We start from the raw sequence: 25,794 nt of genomic DNA, 5'->3' as shown, positions 1-25,794 counted from the left end.
AGCACTCTAACCACTATAACACCTAGCTACCCTATCCTTGTGTATCCTGTCCCCAATATAGAAATGAGAAAACTGAGATTCAAAGAGCCAAAGAGATTTGTTTAGGTCACATAAATAATTAGTGGCAATCAGAAAGAATGTCAGTAGAGAGAGAGAACACCCATGAATTATTTTTCTGGTCCTTTTTAGACTTTAGAAATGTTCTCTTAGTTCTTACATAATGATTTTCTTGACCTTTGTTATCTTTCAATTTCTTAAAATCCCAAGTCATTAAAAAAATGTGTGTGTGTGTGTGTGTGTGTGTGTGTTGATTTTAACTAGGGATTCAAACCCAAGTTAGTTGACTTTAAATCTAATTCCTTCCCCTTTCTCTATACAATGTTTCTGAGAGGAGTAGGAAAAAAAAAGTTTTAATGGGAACATCAGAGGCAGTGTGGACCTTGTTAGTCAAGGAAGAGGGTCTTCATTTTCCTAAATTTTCTTTTGGGACAAAAGTCTAATGACTAGACTCTAGTCAAATGGTTTCACCAAAGAGATTGTTCTCTTTGCCATGGGGTAGCAATTTAGTTCTAAATTGCAGGGGACTTGAAAAGATTGGACTTACTTATTGTCTTCTGCCACACTCTTTTTTCCAAGTTAGGTAATAAAGTACTCCAGTTGGCTATCCAAACATTCCCCATCCCCCACCATCACATGGATGTGAAGACTCAGTCTCCCCAGGCAGACAGGCTGATGCATGTAGGAGAGGAGAGGAGAGGAGGAACTGTGATGATTCCATGTAAAGTACATTCCTGATGTGTTAGTGATGAAGGGGATACATCTTTATTGAACAGGAAATCCATTGAGGTGATGCATGCACTTCCCAGAAACTAACTTAAGGCATGTGTTGACAATGTAAGGGAGGAGAAAGGAAGGGGGATAGAGAGATAAAATAAGTAGAGCAAGATCCAGAAAGATGCAGATTGCTCACTGAGAACATCTGAGCAGGTTGCAGTACTCCCCTAGAAGGAGGGGGAGGGGTTAGGTCCTTAACTTGCTGTGCGCAGATGGGAGACACTCTTGAGAATGCACTTTGCAAATGTGATGATGCAATAAGGTGAAATCACCTTCCTCCAGCAGCCAGGCACTGTAATCACACTCGGACCTCTCAAAAGTCGAGTCTAGCATTGCATTCAGATATAAACCCTCCCATGTGACCTGTCTCCCCACTGCTTTTCAGGTGGGAGAAACTGAGACATGGCGATTTCAAACGGATTGAAGGGACCTTAAAAATTATTTAGTCCAACTCCTGTATTTTATAGTTGGGGAACAGAAGCTCAGAGAAGGGAAGTAACCTCCCAAGTGTCACCCAATGAGTAGCAAAGCCAGCATTCAGAGGCAGATCCCCTGACTTAAGATAATGTTTTTCATTTGTTTGTTTTTTACAATGCACTCTGTTTTCTTTTTAGACTGTACTAGATTTGAAAGGAGATTTTTCCTCTTGGGCAACCACCCTCCTCATCCCTACTAGATTTAAGATGGAGAAACTTGGGTCTAACTACTTACTTACCCAAGGTCACAAAGCACTTTACAAACCTGACATTGTACAAATGTGAATAGTAATAGTATTCAGAGGGAGCTAGGTAGTACAGTGGACAGAACTGGACCTGGAGGCAGGATGTCTTGAGTTCAAATCTGGCCTCAGGTACTAGGTGTATAACCCTGAGCCAGTCATTTAACCTCTTTCTGCCTCAGTTTCTTTAACTATAAAGTAAGGAACATAACAGCACCTACCTCTCAGGGTTATTTTGAGGATCAAATGAGATAATGTTTGTAAAGTGCTTAGCACAGTCCCTTACATGTAATAGATGATCTATAAATACTTACTCCTTCCTTTTCCTGGGCATTAATTCACACTAGAAGCCAGATCTGTCTGTCTGTGTCTCCACCCCTATCCCGATCTGAAATCACTACAACATGTAAAAATCTTCCAAGTCCTTCTCATCTGAGTCTTGTATGAGGAGTTAAAGCATAAAACATATCCCTGACTCAGGGTCTCATGCCACCCACAGAGCAAAAGCCTTGCCTGACCCAAAGATGCTGCCAACAGCCCTGTCCCTGCCCAGAGCCTCATCAGGCATTACAAAGAACACTTTCACGTGATGCAGACCTCCACTGCTCACTTTCCTTCTTCCCTCTCTCTCCTGCAGGTTACCCCATTTCCTATGTCCTGTGACCTACAAGGAGACTGTGCTTGCCGAGACCCAAAGGCCCAAGAGCACAGTCGAAAGGACCTCCGGGCCTACAGTCATGGCTAACAATGGGCGAAGAGGAGCCAAAGACCACCCAGCCCGAAGGCAGGCTACACAAGACACCACATCCCTTTTGGTATTGTTTTTATTGTTAGCTGCTCAACTGAATGGCCTCTCTGCACCCAGGGACCCTTAGAATTCAACCAGTCTGCCTTTAATTTTGCCCAAGGAGGACTCAAAGCTGGGGTTATGTACCAAATCGCAACATAATGACCAAACAGAACAGAGTTAAGTCCAGAAGACTTGGAAGTATTGCAATGGTGTGTGGTGTGCAGTGATGGGCCCACATATTTGGAACACCATGTCTTGAGATGGAGGTTACAAATGAGCTCTTTATCTATAATGTATGTATGTTGTCTTATGCACATGCATTTACTTACATACAAATATATACACACGTGTGTACATATATGTATCTATGTATGTATATGTATATGCATGTGTCTGTCTCTTTAGAGATTAAAGAGAGATGCAAAGACAAGACACATTCCTCTCTGGTGCTCACTGCTGATTCTCCATGGGAGAGTTGCAGCTTTGAAACTCCCGGAGTTGTCGAGACCACATTAGACCAATGCTGAGTGCCAAGGTGTATTGTGCTCCAAGTATTGGGCTGGGGGGCATGGGTTTCATCCCAGGACAGTGGCCTCTGAAAGACACACGAGAGTCACAAGGTGAAGGGGGTGAATGTTTTAGTCTCAGTGGGCAATGGATCCTGGAGAATAGGAATGGGTTACTGCCCATTCTTTCTACTGCTGGGCACTGGGCTTCAACTTCAGAAAGAGTAGTGAGAAGTCCTGGGATGAAGCTCCAGATGAGAGGCAGTAAGAGTCTTAGGCCTTGGCCTAGCAGAAGTTCTGAGCTGGCTTGGTTCCTCAGAGACTTTGAGGTGCTTATACCCCAAGAGAACAAAGAGGAAGAACTAGTGGATGGTGCCCACCCCTAGATCTTGCCATGTAAGCACATCTCGCTGCTATGCCTGCTGCTACATCCCACCCGGTTCATTTCTTTACTGTGTCAGGACAGGGTTACAACAACCCCCATACAACCAAATGGTCTGCCTTAAAGCTTACCCACAGCCTTCCTTCCTCCCACTTCTCCCCACTGCCACCCCCCTAACCCTATGGCAAAGGAAAGGACACTCACTGGCTTGTGTGGTGAGAGCTCACATCCCATTTCACCTCCTGAATAGACACTTTGGACCTGAGAGAGCAGGGAGTCTGTCAAGCAAACAGATTCCAAAAACTATTTTAAGGGTCCTAAAACCAGAGCAAAGAATGCTGAAGACAGTGTTAGCATTTTGGAACTGAGTGTATCAGTGTTAAGTTTCCAGGAGCCAGAGAAAGATTCCATTCCTGGCTAGACATTGGTCTCCAGGATTAATTTCTGCCCTGAATAAATACTTGCTAGTGGACCAGTTTCTAGGGAACAAACACAGTCCCAGAAGAGGCCAGCCCCCTTTATACTCCATAATAATCTCACCTTAGTAGAGCTCAGTAAGACTCAAAGAGAAGATGGATCGGTAGGAGTCCCCTGCAATCCAGTTAGGTCACTGTGTATCCCACAGTATCTTGCCCTGAAGTGGGTGGGTAGAGAGCACAATTTGTTCTCTCTTCTTTACAGGCTGAATCTATAGGTTAGAGGGTGCAGTTAGTTGGGATAAGGTAAGTATGTTAGAGGCACTTAGTCTGTCTTTCATCATTTGTTTCCCCACCTACAGCCCCCGAGTATGAATGGTTCATAGCAACTAGCACCAAATAATGTCTCTTCAGATGGGTAGGTTAGTGTTGTGGGATTAAGTGGGCTGGAGAGCAGTTTCTATCAGAAGGTTCGAAGTCAAGTATCAAGCGATGTCTTAGCCTAGCTCTCAGAAAAAGGAGAAGATATATGAGGTCCAATTCTTGTATGGCCTACTACACCAAGTTTTCTTAACTGAGAAAGATCAGGACTGAGATCCAAGACCTGGTCACTTCTCTCAGCCCCAAATAAAATGACAAGCATCTTAACCATAATCTATGTTATAGGCACATTCAAGCATTAAAATAAAGTAGACACATGAAGTCTTTCAGTATCTACCCTCTGAGACCCAGGGTTAGTGGCATGAGGGATGCACATGCTGCCTGCTCATTCCACATACTGGCCCCTTCCCTGTCAGCATCCTTCTCCAACTGGAGTCCCCTTCCATACCTCTACATCTTGGTTTCAAGAAACTGACAATTCTTAACTAGAGTTTGGCTGTTATGGAAGGTGAAATCTCTTATCCGGAGACCACAACCCTTGAAAACCCAGAGTTTAGAGTGACTTTCTAATTGTATTTAAGGTTGTGGGACAGGAGAAGAGCAGAGGAATGAGGCGGGTATTTCGGAGGAGACCCTGCCAATCATGCCAATTTTCTCTTTATATTCTTTTCATTAGATGAATAATTCTTTCCAAAGGCCAGGGGACTTATCAGCAAAATGGCTTAACACCTGTCCATAGTTACCCTACTATCCTTCAAAGAAGAAGTCACTTTGTTAGGAAATTAGCTTAGGAAAGAACATTTTTTTTTTGCCAAAAATGGAGAAGAGAAAGGAGGAGGATTTGTTGGTATACATCTTGCCCATCCTCATTTTCTCCCCAAGGCGTTTTCCACAGCAGAACTGGGGAGATGTTCACATTGATGGTGGGATAGAAAGGCAGTATCAAGCAGATTGCTCCCCATGTGTGAGAAGGGAGTATTCCACTTAATTTCAAGTGATTGAGAAGCCCCTCAGCCTTCTCTGGGGACTCAGACCCATCTCTTGTGTAACTCTGTTAAAGTCATTTGCTATACATATTCTAAGATCTCTGAAGAGACCTCTGAAGCTTTGCTGGCTGTAGACAGCTCTGAGGTCCTGAAAATTTTGGATTCAATGTCTGAAGTATTTGCTCTCTTGTTACAGTGGCATTCTAATGCATTATGCTTTTTCTACTCTGAAAAAGAATTAAGAACACCTAATGCCACCAATCCAATTTTCTGATACAAAGCCACCCCCCTTTTGTGCCAACTGCCTCTTTTTGGAGGGGGAGAAAGGAGGGAATCCTTTCTAACTTGAGGAATTCATTTTGGTGAAGGGTGAAGAAACCGACATTCATAGATGGTAGGTCTTGGTGGAAAATGAACCTACTGTCTGTAGTTCTCATCCTTAGGGCTTTGAGGGGGTGTCTGAATATTCTTGCCATCTTGATAGCCTTATTCCCTTGATCCAAGGCTGAGAAGGCTGTGGAAGATGATACTTTGAGACAAATTTCAGCTACCTCCCTTCTAGTTCCAGGAAAAAACAAAAACAAACAAAAAAAACTTGGTTGTAACTGTCGGTTTGTTATAGGTTTTACCTGTGTTTAAAAAAGAATAATAATAATAATGATAATAATAATAAAGTAATCCAGTTTCTTGCTGCAATTGATTCAAGGCAAAAAATATAAAAATATATATATGTAGTAAGAAATCTGTACAAATAGAGAGGTGGATAGAAGAAAGTGAATAAAAAAAGAGGAGTGAAAAAAAGAAAAAATTTGCATGACTCAGAACCAAGAAGAACAAAACATATTTTTATGTGTCATAAAGGAAAAGATGTATTCTGCAACCTGAGTAGTGAGTTAGGCACAATCTCATAGATTTCCCTAGAAGAGAAAACACAGTGGAGTTTTAATAACACTATCTGTTTTTCCTCATTCATTCTGATAGGCCCAAGAAATAAGGAAAAATTTTATCTCTTTGGTAGTATGGCTATTTATTTTGTTTTTGAGGGGGTGCTGTTTTCAATTTTACAAGATCTTAAGAGAAAAAATGTATTTGTGCTTTTTACATTATACAAAGTCTGTATTTCACTAGTATTTAACTGTGCTCTCAAAAACTACACTCAGAATGACTGTAAACAGTCTAGTTTTTCCAAAATGCTGCTAAACAGGACAGGTAATACCACAAGTTTGGGTTTGGACAATCAAACCAAACCCTTTGTTTGTGTTTTATTCAAATGTTCCCCAATTTCTGAATTGAACATTTGGACTGGAAGCCAGAAAAGAGAGAAGCCAAAAGGAAATCTGGCTCTGAAATGAGAGCACAGACGTTACTAGTTCTGGCCAATGGTTTGTTTGTTTTTGCTATGAACAAGTCACTTATAGCCTCTCCATGCCTCAGTTTCTCCAGCTGTAAAATGGAGATAATAATTCTTACCTACCTCATTGGGGGGTTGTGGGGCATTCTGGATTGAGGTTGTAAAAGCATTTTGAGATGCTTGGGGACAAAGGCACGACACATTCCAAGTATTACTATTTGAGACCAATGATAAGTAAGAGTGAATTCTTGCTACTTTTCAAGTTAAAAAAAAACACTAAACTAAACTTAAAAAAAAAAAAAACTTCCTAATTATAGTCACCTGGGAAAAGAGGCTGTTGTTTTAGAAGATTTAGGGTTTATTATTATCATTATCATTATTATTATTATCATTACACTTTTTTCTCCTAATTTTTGGCTTGTTCTTCAGCTCTGAGGTCCAATTAAAATCCAATTACTTCTTCCCTCTAGAAAAAATAAAAGCCAGCAGAAGTCAGCTTGTCATATTCTGAGAAATAAGTAAGGTTGCTTCTAACCCATTGGAGAAGGAAGCAAAAGACAATTTCAGGCAACACCTCAGTTTTACAGACTGAGTTGTTTGGGTTTAAGTTTTGTTTTGTTTTGTTTTTTGGCGGGTGGTGTCATTTAAACTGTTTTCTCTAAAAAGTGAGAGGTCATGCTCCTTACAAACCACAACCTATATTCTGAGTGCGAAACAAGGAGCTTAATTGAACTACACACCAGCAGTCAACAAAGAGAAATTGGAATAATTAGGAATTACATTGTTGGGCCTCTGTAATCAGTTACCTGTCTGCAGATATCTATCTCTATATTGATATATATATGCACATGTATATAAATATATCTGTACATATATGTGTATATATATATTTAAATGTAATATTTACAAATAAAACTGTGATCTCGTCTAGAGAAAATGTATTCATATTACAAATGGCTCTTCCATCTTTATGTATCATACTGTACCTTTTTATTATTGTTATAATTATTATGATTATTATAATTATTATTCTTTTGGAATCTGTATGGCACCTTCTGGAAACTATGGCAAATAACACTTCATATCCCAAGTGCTGAAGATCTGTTTTCATGAACATTCTACTGTAAAATAAAAAAAAAAAGAAAAGAAAAAAAAGAGAAAAAAGTAAACACCCAAAGCAAAACACAATTCAATCTTTATTCTGTACCTCACGCACGTACATTTGCTGCTCCTGTTTTGGGGTTTGTTTATGTTTGTCTGTTTTTATGGATCTAATTTAAGTCTCCAAGCCATATATAAAGATGTAAATAGTATAGCTTATTTATTAAGATTGTCATCTTTTTTTAATTTATATTTACACAAATGTTCATCTAATTTATTTTTTTTCAATACTGTTTTTAACCATCACTGTCCTGTTTTGCTGTTTGAGAGATTGTTAACCTTCTGTATCCATGGCATTGTTTTATACTGTTTTTCCCCCCTGGTCTCAAATACAGGTTGGATTTCACTAAAATTGTCAAAGACAGAAATATTTTGCCACTGTTGATTCCTATACCTTAAAATTATATATTATAAAATATATAATAACTTGTATGCTTAAATCTTTCCTGGTGTGGTTTTGTACATCCCAGCAGTATGATGATCTCATAGATATGGGCTCACAAATACACATACATCTGGGTAGGGAGAGTAATTGTTGATTATTGCCCTTTGGGACTAGAAGAGTTAGAAACCAAGGTAGTAGCATCCTGGGATGTAGAGGCCCTATCTGCAGATATTTTGGGAAACTGATGTTATAAATGAATGAAGTCATATTTTTTTTTTTTTTGCTTTTTTGGAGGGGGAAAGGCAGGGCAATTGGGGTTAAGTGACTTGCTCAAGGTCACACGGTTAATAAGTGTTAAGTTTCTGAGGCTGGATTTGAACTCAGATTCTCCTGATTCCAAGGCCGGTGCTCTATTCACTGTGCCACCTAGCTGCCCCCATAGTCATATTTTCTAAAATAACTATTACAGACACAGCCATAGCTCTGTTGACCAGGCAGAGCATGTGGTGGCCAGTGGGGGAAGGAAGGAGAAATAGATGCATAAACCAGCTGAAGACCATTTTTAAAATGAGGATATGCGGCACATAAGAGCATCACAGAATCTCAGAGTAAGAGGTCTCAGAAGTTGTTTGTTACCAATACAAAATTCCCAACCAGTGGTTATCAGTCACCATCTTAAAAAACTCCATTGCCGAGGAACTCATTACCTGCTGGGAAACCCATTTCACTTTTGGTCTCCTGATTGCAAGGGAAATTTTCCATATACTGAGCAGAAATCTGACTTGGTAACTTCCAGGTATTGCTCCTAAATCTGCCCTCCATTACCAAGTAGGTTAAGTCTAATTTCCCTTCCTCATGACAAGCCTTCAGACTTGGAAAATAGCTACCATATTCTTTCCAAGCTCATTCCCCCTCTAGGCTAAACATCCCCAGTTCCTTCAACTTATCCCAGTACTACATGATTTTGTATCCCTTCTGAAATGCTCACAGACCATTCCTTTAATAGTACATTCTAGAAGTTTGTCAATAATTTAAGCACAGCCCACAAACATAAAGATTTTTGAAGAACCTACCCTCCTCTTTGGGGAAAATCACATTTGTTCATCCCTAGTACTGTGATATCTCTACTGCATACCATGCTTTAAAAAAAAATCACTGGTAGGATCTCAGCAAATATATCCACAAATTCTTTCAGTGGGATAGTCTATCTGAGTCTGGTCAATTGAATTGTTGAAGGCAACGAGACAACTATTATCACTTGCTCTTTTGCGTTGGCTCAAAAGAATCTGCTTAAAGAGAGAAAGATGTTTTGTTAAGGAGCATTGGCCTAAGAAAGAGAATTGGGTGAGGTAAAAGGGGTGGGAGTGGTGTTCATTTTCCCTCTCTTACTCTACCCAATACTATATTTATTCTTTGGTAAATGTCCTAACTTCTCTAAGCCTCAGTTGTCCCATCTATAAGTGGGGAGAATTACACCTTATCTGAAACAGTTAAGTTCCTTTGTTATTCCTTATAACTTTAAAGTTTACAAATATAAAATATATACATACATAAATAAGTACATACATATGCATATGTATACATATATATTTGTAAATATCTATATATTTATATAAATATCTATATATTTAACAAGTGCCCAGAGCTGGATTTGAACTTAGGTCTTCTGAACTTTAGGACCTCTGTTCCACCACATAAAATGTAACACTACTTAGATTATATACTTCACTGGGTTTCTGTGAGTCAAGAGCTTTGCAAACTTAAAAGTTGCTGTAAAAGTGGGGATGGCTGTTAAAATGAAGGCATAGTATTTGATGACTTCTAGGATACTGTTCAGTGTTTAAAGTCTATGATACTATGATACAGAGCAAGTACTGCACTGAAAATTCATAAACCTGGGTTTTATTCTTAGCTCTTCCAACAATTAGCCACATGACCACAGCAGGCAAGTAGCCTGCCTTCTCTAAAGTTTTAGTTTCCTCATATGTAAAAAAAGAGGGTTGAGCTAGAGCCTTAGAGTCGAATTTAAATATAAATGGGGGCCGCTAATTTGTACATACACCTGCTGCATCACTGGCAGAGGGGCTTGTGTAGTTTACTGAAACTGAGCTCTGCCATTCAGGGTTACCCAAGGTCATAGTGGAGAATTCTGACAAAAAGTGATTGATTCATTGGAGAAGTAAATGGCAGACCACTCCAGCATCTTTACCAAGAAAACTCCTTGCAGGATCCTTGCAGGCTGTACATTGATTTAAAATGTAATGTTACCTAGGTTTTATTGTATTTTTATTTATTTTGTTGATGATTTCCCAATTACATTTTACTATGGTTCAGGCAGCACTTGGGAGTAGGCCTTAGCAGTTTGTTTGACACTTCTAGACTACATGATATGTAAGGTTCCCTTATGCCCTAAAACCCTATGATTCTTCTAAAAGGTATTCTACCAAGAGCCAATACCTTGAGCTAATTACCAACTTGGACTCATGTACATTCACCTGTAAAAACATACCTTCCCTGGGTGTGTCATCACTGTTGGTTGGTTCCCCCCCCCCTTACCCAAGTTGTGTATTTCATGCACTAATAAGAAAGTAGAGTTTCATGGTTGTGTTTTGTCTTTCTCCTGGACCTGAACATCCCCTTGGGCATGTAACAGAGATGTGTCCAGTTTTACAGAGATGAAAACAAATTTAATGGATTGCAGAACTTCTTTCTTGGTGAAGTAAAAGAAATGCATGTTTTCCACATGTAAACAACAGGGAGATGAAGACACAAGCGCTCCATGCCCGCCAGCTCCAGCTCCATAGTGGTTGTGCACAGCTTGGTCTGGTATTTCTAGGGTATTTGGCCTGGGAGGCTTCAAAAGCTCTGGATCAAACAAATGAATCCTGCACACAGGTATTATTTGTGCTTAGAGAAGGATCGACAGCTGGCCATGTGCATCAAGTTTGAATTTTAAGAGCCTTTCTTTTAGCTCTTAGAGCTAAATTCCCTAAGAATTTCTTTAAATATATATGTATGTATATATATATATATATGTATTAAATGTATATACATGCACACTTTTATTTACACAGTTATAAGATATGTATGTGTGTATATATACACACACACATATATACATGTTGTATAAAGTAGTAGAAAGAACACTGAATTTGGTTCAGTCCTTGTCCTATGTACTTATTACTTGTGTGATCTTGGTTAAGTCACTTCCCTTCTCTGGTCCTCAGTTTTCTCATCTGTAAAATGAAGGCTTTGGATTAGATCATTTCAATGGTGCTATCTGGCTTTACTGAAATATAATCTTGATTGGACACTGTCTTCTTCCCCAATATTACATAAAACTTTTTGAGGACAGGAACTATTACAGGTTTTTTTGTTGGTTTGTTTTGTTTTGTCTTCGTGTCCCTAGTCCTGTGCATAGTTCCTGGTCCATAGTAAGTACTTAAAAAATGCCATTTGAATGAATGAACTCTCTTGAGCTTTAGACAGTTTGAAAGGTGCAATAGAAAAAAAGGTAGGGGTGTGTGTATGGGGGGGGGGATATAGGAAACTCTGCCAATGCTGCTTTTTTCCTTAAAGAGTTTCAAGATATCATCTCTATGCACTTTCCAACTTCTTTTAAACCAATTTAAGGAGAGAAGCACAAGCTATTTGTAACTTAAATGGACTTCCCAGATTATTCAAGGCTATGGGGAGTTCAGCCCACCAGTCCTTAGTATGGTCATTTTAGAAAGAACTTGACTTATCCAAAGTTTAATTCAATCTCACAATTGTTTATTAAACACCAATCATGAGCAAGGAATTGTACTAAGTGATGGAAATATAAAAAGAAAAATGAAATAACCCCTGATCTCAGGGAATTTAGGGGATATAACATGTATACAGATAAGTAAATATAAAAATAAACAAAATAATAATAATAATGAGTTTTCCTCCCCTCCCCCCACCAGTTGCTAGAAGTTTCTAGGGGACTTTGTATCTGCTTTATATGTATTCTGTACACATCTATATATTTGTATGTTTCTCAGCTGTAAAATGTTCCTTGACTACAGGGACTATTTCACTTATATTTGTTTCTCTAGTGTCTAGGATAGTACCTGGCACACAGTAGACATGATAAATGCTTGTTCGATTAATACAGTATAATGAGGGAGAGACAGAGACAAAGGCAGAGACAAAGACAGATAGAGGGAAGGAGGAAGGGAGGGAGAGGGAGAGAGACAGAGGGAGAGAGAATTAACAACTGAGGGAATCATGAAAGACTTCATATGGAAAATGGTACTTAAATGGTACCATTTGAAAAAAGCTAGGGACTCCAAGAGGCTGAGGTGAAGAGAAGGGTATTCCAGAAACGGGTAACAATGATCGGGGATGGAATGTAGCTTATAGGGAATAGCTAGCAGGTCAGTTTTACTGAAATAGGGAGTATATGATGGAGAATAGAGAAAAATAAAACTAGGACATTAGATGAGAGATGGAGGCTCTTGGTTCCACATGGAGGACTTGGTATTTTATCCTAGAAATAGTTAAGAAACCTTTGGAAGCTTTTGATTAGGAGAGTGACATGGTCATGTGTATGAGTTATGAACATCTATCTAAAATGGAGGATGGGTTAGAAAGGGAATAGACTGAAAGCCAGTTCAATTAGGAAGCTGTTACAATTGTCTAGATGGTAGAAGATAAGGACCAGAACTAGAGTAAGGACTATATGAGTGGAAAGAAGGGGATGTATGTAAGAGATGCTGCAGGGGTCAAACGGATAAGACAACAACTAATTAGATATTAGAGTAGGTGGAGATGATTGGGGAAGTCACAGATAACTAGGGTTGTAAATAAGGAATACTGGAAGCATAGCGGCACTGTTGACAGTAATGGGGAAGCATGGAGTAGTAATGAGTTTTGTGGAAAAGATAATTGTTTCTGTTTTAAATATGTTGGGTTCCTGATGTTAGCAACCTATATATATAGGTAGGTAGAAGTGTCAATGCTGACATTTGAATTCAGCTCCCTTAATTTCCAAGAAACCAGAGCTCTCTTCAGAGAGCAGTCAAGTTAAGTCAAGTACCAAAGCAATTATTATGCTGTTATGTGTCAGGCACAATGCTAAGTGCTTAAAATGGAAATACAAAAGGAAAATAAAAACATGGTCCCTGCCCTCAAAGAGCTTCTAGTGAGTGAATGAAAATAGCACATAAAAGGAAACCCAAAAAGGTGGGGAAGGGATGGGGCAAGGTAGATAAAGTCCTATGAAGAGTCAGGAGTGCATCCTGGATAGGAATGGAGATATGGTTGACCTGAACATCCTTCTTAAAACAAAAGGTCTGGGAGGAACCAGCCAATCACCAAGAGATGCCATTGGGGTAAAGGGTACTTTAAAGGTGAGAAGTAGTCCAGGGATAGACTGAGTTTTCAGGGTGAACAAGTTTCAATGGCATGGTAGAGAAAGTCTGTGCAGAGTTAAGAGTCCAGCCTAAAGAGGAATGTGGAGTCAGCGTTCTCATTTGGACAGACAGCAGGGAGTATTTGGATTATGGGACAGCACAGTTAGCTGTTCTGAGGGACTAGGCAGGAAATTTGTTGGAGTACCTGGGAAAGCAGAATTGTCAGGTTCATCCTAGATTTCCATCACAAAACTCATTTGCATAACTCCCCCTGCCCCTGTTTCAGTTTCTTTATCTATTAATCAGGTAGTATATACATCTTTAGGTAGAATGACTCCAACATAGTGATGTCATTTTGGTCCTCTTCAAGAAGGAAGGACAGGAGCAGCCAAGTGGTGCAACGGATAGACACCCTGGAGTCAGAAGGACCTGAGTTCAAATCTGGCCTCAGACACTTATTACATGTGGGCCCCTAGGCAACTTGATTAACCCTGTTTGCCAAAAACAAACAAAAAGCCCTCAACAAAAACAAACAAAAACAGATAACAATTAACCAACTAAGAGTAGTAAAAATTAAGGATCTTTAGTGATTAAGCTGGACGTTTCATTTTATCACAGGATTTAGATCTATATGGGAACTTTTAGGTCATTGAGGCCACATATCCTTAATTTTACAGATGAAGAAACTGAGGCCCTACTGGGTTGTGACTTACCTAAGATCATGTAGTAAGTAGCCAAATCAATATTCAAACCAAGACTGTCTAACTCCAAACCAGAGATATGCTTATATGGTATATTTTTTAAACTGGTACTTATTAAATATTCTATATGACTTTGGACTTGAGTAAATAAAAAGCTTATCTTTTATCTGGGAAAACTGATACCCTAATTCTGATCTAGTTGTCCCTATTTCCTTAAAATATGGTAGATTTCCATTATTTATGTGGATTCAGGCAAGATATGCACCTTCCCCCATCCTAGGCCATTTCTCCCACCCTCCCCAACATATACATGTCAGTAGCATCAGCATTTCAGAGTTGGAATGGAGTTCAGAGGTAATCTAATACATAAATGAGAATTCTCCCACAGAATCCCCCCAAAATGGCCACCTAACTTGTGCTTTCTACTTCCCACTTTGATTGGCAATTGGTACCTGGGTTTGAATACCAGTTCTGCCACTATATAACACCATCTGACACTGGGCAATTCTCTTCCTCTCACTGAGTTTCCGTAAAATGAAGGAGTTGGAGTAGATAATTTCTAAGATCCTTTCCAGCTCTAGGTCACATTCACTAATGAATATAGTTAACTTAGAAGATACATGTGAGTCTGGTCCCTCCACCATTGCCAATACAAAAGAGTTTTCCTCTAGGTTTAAAATCTAACTCCAGCATCTTCAGCCCTAAAGTTCTCCAGGAGACACAGAGAAATAGTGCCTGAGTGAAGGGAGAAGTGCCCCCTCTTATTTCTCCAGTCTGTCCACTTATCAGCTCCTTGGACTCTTGCAGGGGGCCTCTTGTCCCTTGTTCAGTTGATGGGATCCAGTAGTCTTCCTTCCCTGGAGGAATCATGTATTTTCCAGGAGTTCTGTTTTGCCTCTCTTTGACACAACACTGCTGCAGGCTGCTTGCTCACTTGTTCTGCCTGGCCCCCCACTGAAGTCCTGATCCCACATCTCTTTCCCCAAGGCTCTAAGCACTTTACAGTATCAGCTATGAGCCAGCCAGGGTCCTTTTTGTGTTTTTCTTTAACCCACTGGTAGCCAAATGGAAATCTGTGCCTGGAGTCCCTGAACTTCAGTTTAGTTGAAATTCCCCCAGACGGAGGAATGGGATGACTATCTCTTATTCCAAATAAGGAAAACTGGGCAATTTTGGTTGACTTGAAAAGTTGGGGTATATTTGATATCCATGAGTTAAATAACATAAATGAAATTTCTTTCCTTATATCTCCAGCTGTTAGCACAGAACCTGACACATAGTAGGTGCTTAATAATGACTGTTGATTTTAGATTATTGATTTATCATGATGCCTGGGGATTTGTTAGCAATACAAGGAGCTAAAATGAAGATTCAGTCAGGTGCCTGAAAAGCATGGACAGTCATTCAGTTGTATCTTTGTTCAGTCAAGATTTTTTAAGTGAAATATGTTCAATTCAAAGATTATTTGAAGAAGGCATTCAGGTTTCATGACCCATAAATCCTTGGCTCCTGCCAGTGTTGGTCTTTGCAGAACCTGCTAGGGCAATTGGGCTTCCTGGGGGAGAACTTACCAAAGGGAATACCTATTAACCCATTTGGCAAGATATGAGTGCTGCCAGGGACACATTTCAAGGTTAAACAAAGAGAATAATCAAGGTTATAATGATCCTAGATTATTTGCATGGGAGACTTTATAGGGTTCAAAAGTAGAGAATGGAATATTACTGAATAATCATTTGTCAGGTATGTTGTGGCAGGGATTCCTTTAAAATATCAGTTGGGGCAGCTAGGTGGCACAGTGAATAGAGCACTGGCCCTGTAGTCAGGAGGACCTGAGTTCAAATCTGGCCTCAGATACTTGACACACTTACTAGCCGTGTGACTTTGGGCAAGTCACTTAACCCCAATTGCCCTGCAAAAAGCAAAAAAAAAAAGATATCAGTTGGATGAGATGGTCAGTGAGGTCCCATCCAACTCTCAGATTTTAATTTCTCTTCACTGGGTTCAGGTCATATGACATACTTCTTTCCAGCTCAAAATATATTTCTTCAATCTTTGCAGCTTTTGCTTTGGTACTTTTTGAGATGTTTCTCAAGTAAAATGTTTTTTTTTCTCCATGTTCTTCCATGAAAAACATAGCTGATGTCCCATATAGGCCAGAAGCAACCACTGCTAAGACACAGGGTACTTACCTCTCTCTACTCTATACCTAGATATAAGGTTATATACCAGGTTCATTGTTAAGAAAGCCTGACTTTTTTTTTTGGAAATCTGGTCTTCCCATCTTGCCCAGGCTAGAAGTGCAGGTGCTACTTATGGTCCTGAACCTACAATAGATTAACATGGGACCTTTGACTTATGACCTGGGTCTTCCCCTTTTTAGGAAATTTGGTGGTTCCCTTTCTCCCAGAGTCTCACCATACTGATGCCAAACTTAGTGCAGACATCTGTTCTGCATAATTCAGTGCAGCTCCATTAGCTTCAGCCACCTTGGTAACTGGGAGTACAGGAGCATACCACCATGTCTAGCAAAGCCTGACTACTCAGTTGGGGGAGTGAATTTCTGAAATCTTCTTGACCATTTTGAGAAGAAAAATTCTGTCTGTAGTCTTTCTATTTTTTTCCTATCACTGGAGTATGTACAACCCTGTCCTCTTGTTTTTTTTTTTAACTTTAATTCCCCTTTAAGAATTATCTTCTTCCCTTAGACTAAGTTCCTTGAGGGCAGGGAATATCATATTTATTTGTTTGTTTGTCCTTATCCTCAGAGTTTGAGCAATGCCTAGAACATAGAAACACTTAAAAATGTTTTAAATGTGAGGAGGCTAGGTGGCACAGTGAATAGGACACCAGTTTTGGAGTCAGGAGGATCTGAGTTCAAATTTGACCTCAGACACTTAACACTTTCTAGCTGTGTGACCTTGGGCAAGTCACTTAACCCCAACTGCCCTGTCTTTCCCCCCTTCAAAAAGCAAAAAAAAAAATGTTTTAAATGCACTCATTGACTCTCTACCTTCACACTCAATATTCAAGGGAAAACTTTTGACTGTAGTCTAGAGTTTCTTATGAAATAGTTTTTACAAGACTGTTATTTAGTCATTTCGCATTTCACCTTTACTTAGTACAGTCCAACAAAAGCCAACTCCAGTCTTTACTCTATTTGTCTCTCTCATTAGTATTAGTTCTTTCCTTAACATCAGGTTGTCCTGCCACTGATCATACATCCTGTTACCCCCTGCTACATGAGTACTAGGAAAGGGGCAGATGCCATTTGCAATGACTATAGGGTGTTATTATTATTATTGTTATTATTATTCACAAGGTTGGTGCTAAAGAAAGGAAAGACATAAAAGAAACCAGAGTCTCCCTATAGAAAGCTAGATGGTTGAGTCTCCATTCCACAAGGCAATTGTAGCCTGTGCTACCATTATGTTTTAGTAGAGAATGACCCATTATTGAAATCATAAATCATATCTTGTCACCTAGAAAGCTACAACAGAGAAAGAGACTGAGACAGAGAGACAAAGGGCCAGAGAGAGACACACAGTTTTCTCTTTTTAAATGCCCCTATTTAGTTAGTTATTCTAGCCCAGAACCCAATCAGAAGACTGTCATTAGATGAGTAAATACAAGGCTTAAAACTGACCCTTTCCAAACTTTCATGCAGTCACAAGGCATAATGACTGAGCATGGTATAAAGATTGAAGGGGCAAAGGTCACCCACAATACTGAAAACATACCAGGACTCTCTTTGTCCCTCATACAGTAATGCTTACCAAGGATGTTAAACCTTGACCCCATGATGAGATCCAGTGAATAGGAATAGTGTCACAAGAGGACAGAGACACTGTCTTGGGCAGGCAAAAATGTTCTAGTTCTACAACTGACTCTCTTAATCTTTTCTTTCCTACATGTATCCAAAAGAGAAAGGGATTAGAAAGATGCTGTTTCTTAGCAGAAGTGGAACACAAGGGGTAGAGTTATTTCCTTCAAATAATTAACACCAGCCTAGCTGAAATTTGAATGGAAACTGAGTAGTTAATCCTAAGCCTTCTTACCATAGGGAATGTATTCTTACAATGTATTAAAATTCTGAGAAATAAGTGTCAAGGTAACACAGAGCATATATGGGGAAACAGTGTGACCAGACACTTTCTAGCCCACCCAAACATATATGCTATGTGTGGGTATGCACGTGTGTACACACACACACACACACACACACACACAACTGCACAACACATTTCATATAGCACTATAGTCACTTCTCAAATATAAATATCAAAACTTTTCCAAAATGCAATCCAGTGAACTTCTTGGTTTTCGAAATATAGAAGATTCAAGTTGAAGACTTGCTATGTATCCTCTTTTCATTTGAGTTGATAAGAAATATACTTTACATTGATGTTTTAAGGCATTTTCCATGAAGTTCTTTACCAGCTGTTCTCATCTCAAAACATATGTAGTTCTCTTCTAATTTATGTGAACTCAGCCAGAATATGAATTGTTCATATTTCACCTTTGATTTGCAGTTGTGCCCCTAATCTAAAGTAACTTCTTTGGGAATATGGTAAAAACTTGGTCATTTGTATCCTGCTCATTCATATTTGGTAAGCATTGTGGGTCAAGGCCTGGGCTAGTTTAAAATCTTAGAATATGGGGGCTGAAAGAGATTCAAGAGGCCATCTGTATTTGTTAAATGAGGAAACTTAGGGCCAAAGAAAGGAAGTGACTAGGCCAAGATCACACAAAGAATTAGTGGAAAAGTTGGTATCAAAAGTTGAAACTCTTAGATTTTAGAACACTATTGTTTCCAGTATATCATGTGGCAAACCAATATTATAAATAAAGAAAGAACTTGCCAAGTCAACTAGAACTATAAAATTGGAAATTGCATAATCAAACGATAGTCTTTATAATTGTACAGGACCTTAAAGATAACCTAGATGAAGAAACTGAGGCCCAGAGAGGTCAAGTAATTTGACCAACATTATTTAAGTTTAGTACTCTGGAAGCAGTTATTACATGAAATTTATGTGTTACTTACACATCTTATTTACCCATTAAGCAGTTTCCCTAAAGATCTCTATTGGGAAGCTTTATTTTGGTCTCAAATTGTGTGTGTGTGTGAGTGTACTTTTTTCAAGTTGAAAGTAACATTATGATTTTTTAAATTTTAATTTAAAATGCTAATTTATTCTCATTACCAATTCCAACTCTCCTTCTCTTAAATAATTTACATTATTGTGGAGTTAGACTGGACCATCATTTCTGAATGGTTGCTACCATGTAGAGCAGAAGGGGGTGTCAATGATCCAAGGGAAAAGCTAATGTCTAAGTGCTCAGGGCAGCTGGAGTTGGAAACAGAGGATCCCAATAACTGGGGTGGGGTAGATGGGTAAAAAAAAAAAAAGATCACAGAAAGGCCAGAGAGACCATAGTCAGAAGGGCTTTATAAAACTACTAGAAAACAAGAGTTGAGTTTGTCAGCTTGAGCTCAACCTCAGCAAATTGTCAAGAAGAGACCAGAAACAGCTGCAGGACCAAGGAGAGCGCCATATGCTCCCCGCTTCAATGAAGGTCTCCAGCTTTCTGAGGTCTTTTTAATAACAATAACTTCTGTTTATGTAGTGCATTATAGTTTAATAATAATAACTTGCATTTATATATAATTTTAAAGCTAATGAAGTAGTTTCTTTATAAAACCCTTTGAGTTAGGTAGTATAAAATATTATTATCCCCATTATCTAGATGAGAAAGCTGAGGTTTAGAGAGGTTAATTGCTTTAGCCATCATAACTTAGCTACTAAGTATCAGAAAGAGGATTCAAACCTACCCCTCCTGGTAACAAATCTAATGCTCTTTGAACCATCCTGATTTTGCAGTTCAATGTAATTCAAGACTATCTGGTTAGCTCTATTCACTCTACTACCATTCCTGCCTAAATTCAGACTGTCAGAGGTAAAAAGAGATCCCTTATCACTTTATGCTATCTCTCCCCTTATTTCCTCTCTTCTCCTCTCCCCTTCTTCTTCTCATTTATGGAGCACCTACTATATACAAGCCCCTGTGCTAGGTACTGTGAGGAATAAAAAGAAGAATTAGCCAGAGTGTGACCTCAATGGTCTTAGAGTTAAGTAGGGGAGGTGGTATGTATGTATATGTGTATATGTACATACACATAATATATATACTATATATCATATATGTGCATATATGTTTATGTGCATATATAATATACATGCAACAATAAAAAGAAATGCAAAAATGTATATGAAAAGAGAGAAAAAAACAGAATTGTAGAGTTTCAAAGAGGATACTTCTAACTTAGTAATGATGGACAACTTGAAGAAAATTATGGCATTTGAGATGAATCTTGATGAATGTGCAGGATACCCACCAAGGCAGGGAATAGAATGTATAGGGTATTCCGAGGCTAGATAATAACATGAATAGAGTCAATGTCCAAAGGCAGAGGCAACCTTTCCAACTCTGATAAAGGTTCAGAGATGAGTTACATTGTTATATATTTTATAGCTTATAAACTACTTTCACAAACATATCATCTGAACAGGGAAATCTACATTCTAAACAAATCCAACCTCTTGTTGTTTGTTTGGGGAGGGAGGGGAGCAACCTAGTCAATTGAGTCTGAAATTGTTGCCCTGGCTTGCTTGTCATCAGAGCTCTCTCAAGATGTGGGTATATGAGAATTAATTCTTACATTGAAGTGTCTGCTGATATAAAGGCTACATTTTGATATTAGTTAGGCCCAACCAGTTCACATCTGATAGAAATAGGGATAATAATTATTATGACAATATTAAAAGATGACATTCACTTAGTGGTTACAAAGCACTTTTATAACTATTGTCTTACTTTATCCTTACCACAGTCCTATGAGGCAGGAAGGTCAAGTGTCATCCCCATTCTACAGGTGAAGATATTTAGCTTTGGTTTATTTGAGGGGGCAGGAGAAATTAACACCATTTGGGTCTAATAAACATTCCACAGTGTTTGAGAGATGCCTATTGGATCAATATTCTTTTCATAATGGTGTCCAGGTATTTTAACTTCCATATTAGAATGTAAACGTAATGAAGGTGGGTTTATGCCTTATATAAATTCTGCACTCCTTCCTCTTTCCCTAGGGTTTTGTTTGCAATAGGTATCTATAAATGTTAATTAAATAAATTAATGAATGAATGGTGAAAATAGATTCTGAGAAAGATTGAATAATATCACAAAATACTAGTATTGGAATGTCATCTATTCTATCTTCTTATCTTCCAGTGAGGATGCTGAATTACCGAAGTCAAAACCTGGTAAGTGGCAAAATAATGATTTAAACATAAATAATTTGATTACAAAAATAATGTTCTTTTCACTATCCCACAGTTATTTCAATTTCCTGAGAAAGCTGTGGTTTCAGTTTTGGTATCCCAGGATAGACCGTCTCCCCATAAATGCCATTGTTTGGTGGGGGGAGGAAGTGACAACCTTCTACCATGCTGGGCAGGAGGGAAGTGACCAAGACTTTTAAAAGTGAATCTTACTCTGTTTTTGCAAATCTTACCCTAAGCCCTGACTCATCTTGTCCAGGTGTGTCCCCTTTACTCAGGTCTGAGACTGCTGAGGCATGCCTATAAAATAAGACAGACAGATTAAGAGTTATAAGTTCAACATCTGTATTAGTCAGTTGGCAGTTACACTGTCTGGCTACCAAATCTTCATTCTGAGTTACTACTGTGTCATCTATACGGGGGAGAGGGGGGACTGACTCAAGAACATTGGAAACCTACATGTTCAAAAGGGGCTGAAAAGGGAAAGAACAATCAGAAGTCAGGCTATGTCACAGAATCACAGAATTTTATAATTGTGAGGAACCTAAGAGGTCATTTCATCTAGTCAGGACTTACATGGAAATACTCAATATTCTTGGCAAATGGTCATAATAAAAATAAATACCTCAAAATAAAACCTCTGCTGACAGACCCCCAGTGAGGGAGAATATCATTATCTCCCAAAGCATTGCTGTGTATCTCAAATGATTAGGGAGATTTTCTTTACCGTAAGTCTAAATATGAGTCTTGCACATTTTACTCAGTAGGTCCTGGCAAAAAAAATTCTTATCCCCTTTCTTCATAACAGCCCTTCAAATATTTGAAGACTGCTATCATGTATCTGCATAAATGTTCTTTCCAAACTAAACATCCACTTTTTCTTTTCAAATGATCTTTGCATCACATGGTCCCAAGGTACTTGACCATCTTCATTAACTTTCTCTGGATGTAGTTCCATTTATGTTTCTTAAAATGTTGTGCCTGGAACTGAAACTAATGCCACAATCATTGACCATGATTTCTCAGGTATTACGTTCTAAAATCACATTCATTCTTTGTTCATGATGCTACACTGTCAGTTCATGTTGAACTTTGCAATCTACAGCTAGTTGCTTCACCACTCTGGGGCTCACTTTATGAAATGAAACAATACCTTCTGTGTTGCCTCACATTCATGAGGAAAATTATTTGCAAACCTTAAAGCACTATATAAAAACTATTATCACTATCATCACCATTATTATTTGCAAACTTTGAAGCCCCATATAATTGTCAGGTGTTGGTTTTGCCTATCTTAGTACTGGTCACTCTATACACATCTCATTTAATGTTTATAACAGTTCTGTGGGGTAGACATCCTTGCCAACTAGCTACCTAACATCATGGTATCATAGATCTAGAGTGGGACGGAATCTCAGAGGCTGGCTAATTCAAGCCTCTCCTACAGATATGGAAACTGAGGCACAAGAAGGCTGAAGGACTTGCCCAAAGTCATATAGGCTTTATAATCATAAGATACACATAAGCATCATTAAATACTTCAGACTAAGGGGTGCTAAAGTTTATTTCCTTGATCAATGCTAATTTTATATAAATGTATTAGAAATATATCAAAATGTGTATTTCTACATATAAAATGTTGTTTAAAAATATATATGGAAAACATTGATTTGACTTCACTCATAGTATTCCTAGTGTCTAATTCTAACCTAAGTGGAAAAAACAAACTTTACTAGACCAATGCTCCTCATAAAATTATTTTTCAGAACCAAGGAAATCCTGATCCATAAAGAAAAATGCCATATTGGCAACACTATTAATTTTGCTATGTCTGTTGTATGTAATGTATGGGTTCAACTGATATAGAAAACTATGATCAAAATCAGTCATGCACCCTATTATTAGTCACTATTCAATTACTGAATATTCCTAATGCAGAATATGCAATTAGTTTTTAAAATTATCTTAGCAGAGCACATATGAAATAACTATTCTTTATATTCTTAAGTATTTAAAAATATTAACACCTTTATTTTTTCGAGGGGGAAAGGCAGGACAATTGGGGTTAAGTGACTTGCCAAAGGTCACACAGCTAGTAAGTGTGTCAAGTATCTGAGGCTGGATTTGAACTCAGGTCCTCCTGACTCCAGGACCAGTGCTCTATTCACTGCAACACCTAGCTGCCCTTATATTGATACTTTTAATGGCAATACCCTTTGTGGATAATTAGGTGAATCAGTAAGCATTTATTAAGCACCAACTGTGTGCCAGGCACTATACTAAGTGATAAGATGTGAGGACTGAAGCTGATTGAAGCTGGAAGTATAAGATTTCCAAACAATCAAGTTTTTGGAAGCATGATAAAATCCAAAGGAAAGCAGAGCTGGGTGGGTAAAATTGGGAAGTTGGAAGAAAAAAATAAAAAAAAAAACCCAAAGACTTTGTGACAGTAGTTAAGATTATAGAGAAGCAACGTGTATCTATGATGGGCCTTGGAATTAGGAAAACCTGATTTCAATTCCTTTCTTTATAGCTCTAGTTAAGTGACCTTGGACAAGTCACTTAACCTTCAGTGACCCAGTAACTTTATGAGATTTTTCATGAATGAAAAAAAAAATTCGGAGAATTTATCCTAAAACAGTAAAATCTGAGGTTTCACTAAAAAACAAATAACAGAAACTGAAGATTAATGTTGAAATAAACCCTTTAGAACTTTGGTATCCAGACTCCCAGTCCAAAATAAACATAGTAGTACTTATCTCTAATTTGAATTAATTTCTAGTATATACAACTATTACATTAAAAATAATAATAATACCATCCCTACAATACTTTTTTTAAACCAAATTATGGTGAACTTCAAAACAAAACTCAATAGTTTCAAATGAAAATTTGCTTTACTGAAACAATCTTCCCAAACACTGTCTTATAGAGGCAAAGGTAAGACACTGAGCACAGTCTCACTCTTCTCACCAAGAGTGATGTTTGCCACATTATTCAATTTGCAATAAAATTGTTGTGAAAAAAATAACATTTTTTTTTCTAATCTAAAATTTTAAATTCATTTTGACAACTTCTATAAGATATGGTCTTCTACTCAAGTTCTCCAATGGCTCTACAATGCATAGAAGTGATCCTGGGTTCTTGAAGTCTTATATTCTCAATTTCTTGAGGTTCCGGAGGTGCTCTTTTTTTATACCAAGGTATAAGGTCTGTGAGTATAGATCCAATGATGTAAGTAGGAGTAAGTAAGTAAGAGTGTGACCAGGTGCTGAATATTTTTGCTTATGACAATCCATCATGAAAGGCACTGAAATGTGGTAATCTGCCTTGATAGAAGTATTAATAAAATGCAATTATCAGTCCTTAAAGTATTTTCATGTTTCAGAAAACTGTCACTTCCATGAGTGTAAGAGCACAGATTTGGAGGTAAAAAAGACCTGCGAAGTCATCTAGTCCAACGCCATCCTCTTAAAAGATAAGGAAGCTAAAGGCCCAGAAAGGGGCCGGCTAGGTGGCACAGTAAGTAAGAGTGCTGGCCCTGAAGTCCGGAGGACCCAGGATCGGTTCTGGCCTAAGATATTTAACACCCCCACAAAAAAAAAAAAAACTGTCTGTGTAACCTTGGGCAAGTTACTTAACTCCAATTGCCTTAAAAAAATAAATAAATAAAGGGCCCGAAAGACGTGCCTTTTCCAACGCCATATTTGTTACTAAGTGGAAGAGAAAGTATTTGAAACCAGGTCTCAAACTAATACTCTTTCCATTATGCCATGAGGCCTCCCTGACCCCTCTGTAATTTAGTAGACTGTCTTTGAGAAGTGCTGTGGCCAAAAAGTTCCTCATTTCATAAATAACCTGGTGATTGGTTTCTTCAAACTTAGCTTGATTAAGTAGATGATCAGGACCCCACCTGAAGAATTTCTATCTTAATGTGTCCATAAGTATAGTCTTTGGGACCCCAGAGTTACTTCAATGCCACAATAAACTCTAGAAGACTTTAGCAAAGAGAGTTATGAAATAATTGAGTCAAATTATTATTTCCCCATACTGTTAGCATTACCAGAGTTCTCCAAAACACTTGGAGAGAAGATTATCCTGAAACCTCACATTTTTCATATTGCTTAAATTTCATTCTTATAAGCATATTTTTCATGTAGATGATTTGGGGTGGAAACTATGAAAATTATGTTCTCTTCTTTCATGTCTTCTTAAATGGAAGTTACTGAGGATGTTACACTTCCTTTGATTATTCAGTGTTACCACTTTGTTGTTGAGTCGTTCAGTCTTGTCTGACTTTGTGACCCCACTGACCAGAGCATGCCAATATTCTCTGAGGTTTTCTTGGCAAAAATACTAGAGTGGTTTGCTGTTTACTTCTCCAGTGGATTAAGGCAAACACAAATTAAGTGACTTGCCCAAGGTCACACAGCTAGTTAAGTGTCTAAGGCCAGATTTG

General features: G+C 38.3%; 1 protein-coding gene across 1 annotated transcript in view; it reads left to right on the top strand.

Moving 5' to 3' along the window:
- PAPPA (pappalysin 1) overlaps positions 1-4,172 on the top strand; it is a 306,500-nt gene extending 302,328 nt beyond the window's left edge. Inside the window, exon 22 of the mRNA XM_069073822.1 lies at positions 2,190-4,172. Coding sequence (XP_068929923.1) covers positions 2,190-2,297 — 108 coding nt within the window. The 3' untranslated portion in view covers positions 2,298-4,172. The remainder of the gene's footprint in view (positions 1-2,189) is intronic.
- Positions 4,173-25,794: the final 21,622 nt, after the last annotated feature.

Source organism: Petaurus breviceps, unplaced genomic scaffold, assembly GCF_028583685.1.
Source record: "Petaurus breviceps papuanus isolate PSGF00001 unplaced genomic scaffold, PetGlider_PUasm1.0 90879, whole genome shotgun sequence".
Classification (NCBI taxonomy): domain Eukaryota; kingdom Metazoa; phylum Chordata; class Mammalia; order Diprotodontia; family Petauridae; genus Petaurus; species Petaurus breviceps.
This window is presented reverse-complemented; position numbering and strand designations above follow the sequence as displayed.